Here is a 6,561-nt window from a genome sequence, read left to right on the forward strand (position 1 = left end):
GGTCTTGTAGGGTGATATATTTTCCTGAACTGATCTTGTAGGGTAATATTTTTCCCTGTACTAGACAGGAGCGATTAAGGAACCACCAACCATTCGAGAAATGCTTAACATCAAGTCCTAGGCCCTGGTAGTAATATAGTGCCCTAAAATAAGAGGTTGAGCTCCCCTGCACAAGCTTAATTGCGTTCATTAAGAGCACCAACAGCTCAAAACCCTAAGTGAAGACAGGAACGCATGACAAGTAATGGAAACAGCAAAAATATTCCCCCAATCCCATGGCGCAAATATAGTGCCCTCGTTGAAGCCTCATATGTCGAACAATTAGAGAAACTCTGAATGAATACCAAGTCCTAGGGTGCAATACAATTAAACCCACTTTAAATTCACGGCAAATAGATGGTGAGTTTCTGAGAAGTGATGTACTAAAAATCATGCAATTCAAACCCACAGTTCGATTGCCAAGTCACCACTTAACGAAAATGTAGACTCGAAAAAGTTGCAAACCATGACTATAACTCCCGCTCGCACACTACGTTCACCGATAGCGTCTAAGAGAGAGTGTATTGTGCCGTTTCCATGTTGCACGAACTGAGGGACGAGATTTATTGAACAAGTGCCCCTTTCCTCGTAAACCACGGTATTTCCTTCCAGCAGAAGTAAGCCCTCGCAACTCTCTATGCTTGTGAACTGGCTTGCAAATCCAGTTAACGCGAGGATCTTTGCGAATAGCAGTATGTGCGGGATCGATGAGGATAACCTCGAAGTACTTGTAAGTGGAATCCTAGCATTTAAGAAACGCAAATCGTTACGACTGGACAAAGGGTAAATTATACAGATTACAGGGGACTGCTACAAACTAACAAAGACCAATGCGTGCTCCAGCAATCTTACAAACCAAAATAATACTAGGGAAAACAGATACCTGATTGATCCAGTAAGAATTGAGAACTCTGAGACCACCCAACTTCCGACCAGCTCGCTCTTCAGCTACAGAGCGCAGATTTCGCTGAAACTTGAGCTGCGTGATACCCTGATTCTTGGGCTTACCGTAGACAATACCTTTGGAAACGGGCCTCTTGCGACCACCGCGCCTAACCCGGATGCGGTATACAACAAATCCCTGAGAGAGAAGTTCGAAATGCCCATCTTTAGATGATGATCTAGACAACGCAGAGCAAAACCCACAAAGGACTCCAAAAAAGACGACCGACCTGCTTTGCCTTGTAACCGAGGCGCCGAGCTTTATCAGGCCGAGTGGGGCGGGTGATACGAACGATACCGGGCAACTGTCTATATTCCCAGCAGCGGACACGGAGCAAGAAGCGCATAACGTCCGATTGCTTCTTCCGCCATAGCTCCTCGATGTACTTATAGGCACCTAAGATGAGAGAGACAACGAAATGAAGCGAAGGCGAGGAAGATTAGCAAAGGAGGGAAGGAGTTGAAGGAAAGAGAGAGGACTTACCCATGGATCTGCGAGAGGAAGCAGACACCAAGTCTTGAGAGGAAGGCTCTGACTATGGCGAACACAGAGCTTCGCTAGAAAAGATGAAGAATTGTGAATCCTTGCAACATAAACCCTACCCTCCAACCCTAACCCTGTCCTTCCTCCTAACCCCCTTTACACTCATCCCTTCAGTTTTCCATACCTCACCACACATTTGCACAGTAGTAATAGCCTTGTTCCCACCCACACTAGCGGTGCGATGCATGTCTGAACAATTACCACTGCCGGCCGGCCCTCTCCCAACTCGGGTCATGCACAAAAAAACGGCACACTCCACGGTCTTACCGGGTACCAGAGCAAAGGACCACAGCCCAACGGAGAAGAGGAGCATCACAAACACCTACTGGCCCACTCTGTTGGACGGGCATCGTGCCCCCCAACGGTTCCATCCGTGCCAAAGATTTTGGCCTTCCAAATGCTCAAATGAATCTCCATAGATCGAGATGGCCACCAGAGCCCACAGCAGCGTCATCCACACACACCATGCATGAACTAGGGTGGTGGCTAAACCACCACCAAAGTGCATGCATCTACACAGTGTGGGAACAAGCCCTTAGTGATTTGCCCTAGTGATTTTGGTTCTTAACTTGGTGTATAGATCGAAGGGTTGAGCATAATTTGATGCATAGTGCACATACCAAATTTGTTCAACAGAAGCTCTGCTTCAAGCACAACATACATGACTTATAGTTCACACTAGGTGCGTTGGTTTCGCTATATGTTTCCAAGTTATTTACGAAGTAATTTCTTATTTTATTACAAAATGAGTACTAAATATATTTAATGATGTAAATATGATAATTCAAGAGTTTTGTATATCAATGTTGTAAAGATACACCGTTTGTTGAGAATAATGCACAAGATATCTTCTCTTACAACACATCACTTACCATAAGAATACATACAAATGATTGTGGGCGTCAAGCAATATAGGTGCATATATTCAATGTCCTCTAGATGTTTCAATTTTGAAGCTCATCTTGCCACAAAAAGAGGAATAATTTAGCTTCGTAATGAAGCTTGCAAAGACACTTTTGTAGCAAATTCCTTTTCTTTTCTTTGCAATCACTGGTTACTTGAATCAAACACATAGTAGTGTAAGAGAACTCATTGTTGCAATCAATAATTACATAAATCAAAAAAATAGTATTGTAAGACAACTCATAGTGTTGTAATGAATATCTTATTGAATCAAATGCATAGAAGTGAAAGAGTGTTCATCAGATGAAGGTCTTGATTGCTAAACTCATGGGTGGTTGTCTTATTTCCTTGCAAGTAGTTCAAGGTGGTAACCAAGTAAAATGAAATAAGTCTCAAATGCATGTATTGTTGTAGTTGTCCCATGACTACTTCAATCTCCCTTTGCTATGTCCTGAGGCATCTTTGGGTATCTTGGAATGGATGGTTCACCACAATCATTATCAGCAGATCCCAAATTTGTGTGGCTTTGACCTTCAAGGCTTAATACATTTTATCCAATCCCTTTTTGTTCGTGGCAATGCAATGTTTGCGATGATGTCAAGAGAGTGGTTCGGTGGTGGTCTTCTACCTCTCTAATCTCCCTTGCCTTTGTAATGTAGACTTGATGGCCCTATGGAATGCTTGTTCTATGTTTATCGGTACCTTAGTGTAATGGGAGACATAAGCGCTCGAGTTTAGACTCTTGATTATCTTGATTGATGGATATAGCCTAGGATATTGGGCTTGGCTATGTATTCAGCTTCATGCTTGGCTTTTGGTTTGTTGTTAGTGAGATCAATCACTCGCGTGGACTTTTGCTCTCATAATAATGCAACATGCTACTACTACACCAAAGTTTCATGCGTTTGACCTATGCACTCACAGTAATGCAATGTACTACTAGTCCATCATGATTTGATTCGATTGACTTAATGCTACATTTGCTTGATCCACCAGATGGGAGTGATTTTGTGCTTCCCCTTCTTGTGTCTATCGGGTGCTGATGGGGATTGGTTGGGTCAAAATTGCCCTTATTGCTCAAGTTCCTAGTGCTGCAATTATAGTTTTTGCTCCCCCCATGTGCTGAGTTCAAACCCTGTTTGTTCTTTTGCATAGTATCAAATTGGGAGGTCTCAAAAGGTTTGGTCAATAACTGTAATAAGTCCTCCACTTTGGCTTGTAGTTCATCTCTTTGTTGCCAAATGGTCTCAAAGATTCTAAAAGGCCATATTTGTGAACTTGGACTATACCTCTTGTTGAGAGTTGAATGCTTTATCTTTTGCAACCTAATTCACTTGGGCCTCGAGAACCTCCGCACATCATTGAGGTTGACATGTCCCTCGGTTGCTAATTTGATCCATTTTTGTTGCTACCTTGAAATGATGCTCTTTCTTATTTTGGCTTGGCCAATGCATATTTGAGTAAAGTAATTTCTTGAATCACTTATTCCCTCCTTCGAGTGCTTGGGTGATGATCTCTTTTGCTTTACATTCTTTGATCTTCTAAGGAATTTTTGGTGAGGCTTTTCTCGTTCCAAGGCTACAAATGTTGCTTTGAGCCATTGCAAATCGGCCTTTACATCTTTAGGTCAAATTCCATATTCTCTTGGACATACACAATTACACTGACGGCTTGCCAAAAGATCGAGAAGTATGTGTCACTGTACTGTTTGAGATCCTATCAGTGATGATGATGTGGGGAGTAGAGGTTAGCTTCCTCCATCATATCGGCGGATCCACATATCTAGTTGCAAATATTTGTCTAGTGGAGTCTCCTAAAATGGCTTTCTCTTAGATTGGCTACTTTTTGTTATGGCTTTCAAGAAACTATTCTCATTATGGCTCTTTGGCCACTTTGTCATTTTATGTCAACTGTGCTAGTGCTAGAGCTGCTTTGGATTTGTAACTTGTTGAATTAATCATTGATGTTCATAGTGAGAAGCTTCACCCAATTGACCTTTGCTTGCTCTACCACCTTGAGCGACATTTTAATGAGCTGCTTCAAAATGCATGTATCTAGTGTTTTAAGCTACCCAAAGATAGGGAGTGTTGTTGAATTTAGCTTCTTGTTGAATTTCTCTTCTTCTTCCTTACAGCTTAGCTTGTGCAAGTTCTAGGAAGCAAAGGCAGTACTAAAAGCAAAAGCAAGATTATGCAAGTTCTACGAAGCTAGGGTAGTGTTTAAACTAAGTGCAAGCATGAATGTTACACTTGCATTGCCATCTCACTACCTCTTAAAGTCATGATGTCCTCTTCTTCATGGAATTCCTTCCTTTTATTCATGAGATTCATTGCCAACCCACTGTTGCTCTTACTCACGATGTCTTCTTCATCATGGGATTGGTTTGTTTATGGCATTGTGGGATTTTCATGACTCTATCTTTTGAAGAATCTAAACCACCTTGCACTTTCACCCGTTTTTGGAGGGTTTCCATAGGTATGGGGTCGAGTGTTCAAACCTACTCATTGGCATATGTTAAACTTTTGTAGTGCCTTGTTAACCCACTCATAGGCATATGTTAACCTTTTGCAATGCCTCATTTATGTCAGCATCCATTGTGCTCCACCATAACACACAATTCAATATTTTTTTTACTATAATGTATCTAGAAATGACATGTTGTTACTCCTTGATGTGCTTTGTCCATTAACATCTCCCTTTCATGTGGAAAGCTACACCTTCAAAGAAGCATTTTGATACAGATATCTAACAATCAATGTGTATTTCTAAGATTTGAGTGAAATCCTTTACCTAAAGTTCATTTGTTAGTGCATCTTGGGGGGATGTGTTTGTGGAGAGGTACTTCACAATATGTTCATGCTTAGCTTTGTACATTGACATAGCAAACATCTTAAATTGAGTAAATCATTGTCCATCTCATATTTGGATCTTTTGTCCTTGTTGCAAGATAAAGAATCTATTCTCAACTAGGTTTACGAATGATCTAAAATTAATCTCTTGCAGAAGAAGAATCCATCTAATCAATCTTTATCTTATGAGTGTTTTCTTGAACATGTGGGGGTTAAAGGTCACTGTGCCTTAACCCTAGTTATGTACAATACTCAAACACATATATAAATGAATGAAAAAGAAGATTAGGGTGGTTCTGCACCCACCAAAAATTGTGTGGCTCTCTATCTCTCTCCCTCCTTCTTCCGTTCTTGCTTCCGTTGAGAGCACTCTCAACTGGTATCAGAGCCCGGGTGATCTAGCTGAGCGTGCGTGAATGCTTGGAAGCTCAGCAGCTCTGTGGGAGAAAGGAGAAGCTCTGTGGGAAGCTTTGTGGGTGACTTTACTTGCATCCGAGTGTGCAGAGACCTTGGAGGAACCTTTGGAAAAGTCACTTTGGCTTTACGAAGTGGTTTTGAGAGCCTGTTAAGAGCTTTCAAAGAAAAAGTCGTTTTTTGAGCTTTTCCCTGTTCCGTTCGATGACAGAGACTCCGTATTGACTTGTGGAGGCAACTATTGCTTGCTTTTGGTATCCACATTACTTCAGGAGCTTGGAAACACCTTCATTCTTGAATCTGAGATCATTTCAGTGGATTTCTGACTCACTGTGTCAATTCCTGCGTTTTTTGCCCGGGTGTTGGAACTCAAGTTTGGAGCAACCATTTGCAGATCTGTCAGTTCCGGTGGACTCAGGAGGTCCTAAAACTTCTATGTTGCTCATCATTCGCACTCCGGTGGAGTTTACAGATAGCTCTGTTTTCAAAAACGTTTTTCAGTCCGTGTGTTGGACCCAGTGATTGAGACCACGGTTTCCAAAACCGTCTGTCCCATTGCGTTCCGGACGCCCAAAAACCCCTACCTATCAGTTCTTGCACGATTTGGTGGAGGATTTTCAGAGTTATAGATCTCTGTGTATTCGATTTCGTCTCTCTGTTATGCATTTTTCATTCTAAGGTTTTGAAACCTTAGATTTATGCCACATGGCAGTGGATAAGTGTTGACTCCCATTTCTCACTCATCGGTTAGGATTTTGGAGTTCTGGCAGAAGAGAGATATTTGCAGATTTTCTTGCTGAGTCCGATTATGCAATGGCACCCATGTTTTGAAGCATCTCAGGTTCTATTTTCAGTAGCGCTCATTACCGT

The 6,561-nt window shown here is 41.8% G+C and overlaps 1 protein-coding gene across 1 annotated transcript; it reads right to left on the reverse strand.

Annotated features, from left to right (window-relative positions):
- Nucleotides 1-337: 337 nt before the first annotated feature.
- LOC147904336 (large ribosomal subunit protein eL15z) lies at nt 338-1,623 on the reverse strand. The gene is made up of 4 exons (XM_087386002.1): nt 1,466-1,623; nt 1,212-1,378; nt 923-1,120; nt 338-781 (listed from the first exon to the last, which is right to left on the reverse strand). The coding sequence occupies exons 1-4, from the start codon at nt 1,467-1,469 to the stop codon at nt 536-538; spliced, it is 615 nt and encodes a 204-aa protein (XP_087242128.1). The 5' UTR covers nt 1,470-1,623; the 3' UTR covers nt 338-535.
- Between the last annotated feature and the right edge of the window lie 4,938 nt (nt 1,624-6,561).

The sequence above is a fragment of the Dipteris shenzhenensis genome, chromosome 2 (assembly GCF_047967505.1).
Source record: "Dipteris shenzhenensis isolate YYH24624 ecotype China chromosome 2, Dip_SZ_1.0, whole genome shotgun sequence".
Taxonomy (NCBI): domain Eukaryota; kingdom Viridiplantae; phylum Streptophyta; class Polypodiopsida; order Gleicheniales; family Dipteridaceae; genus Dipteris; species Dipteris shenzhenensis.

What these genes read in the sequence shown, in the direction of transcription:
- LOC147904336 (XM_087386002.1), bottom strand. An exon ending in TCGGTTACAAGGCAAAGCAG is followed by an intron (nt 1,121 to 1,211) that starts GTCGGTCGTCTT and finishes CTTCTCTCTCAG; the next exon opens with GGATTTGTTGTATACCGCAT. An exon ending in ATTCTTACTGGATCAATCAG is followed by an intron (nt 782 to 922) that starts GTATCTGTTTTC and finishes CTTAAATGCTAG; the next exon opens with GATTCCACTTACAAGTACTT.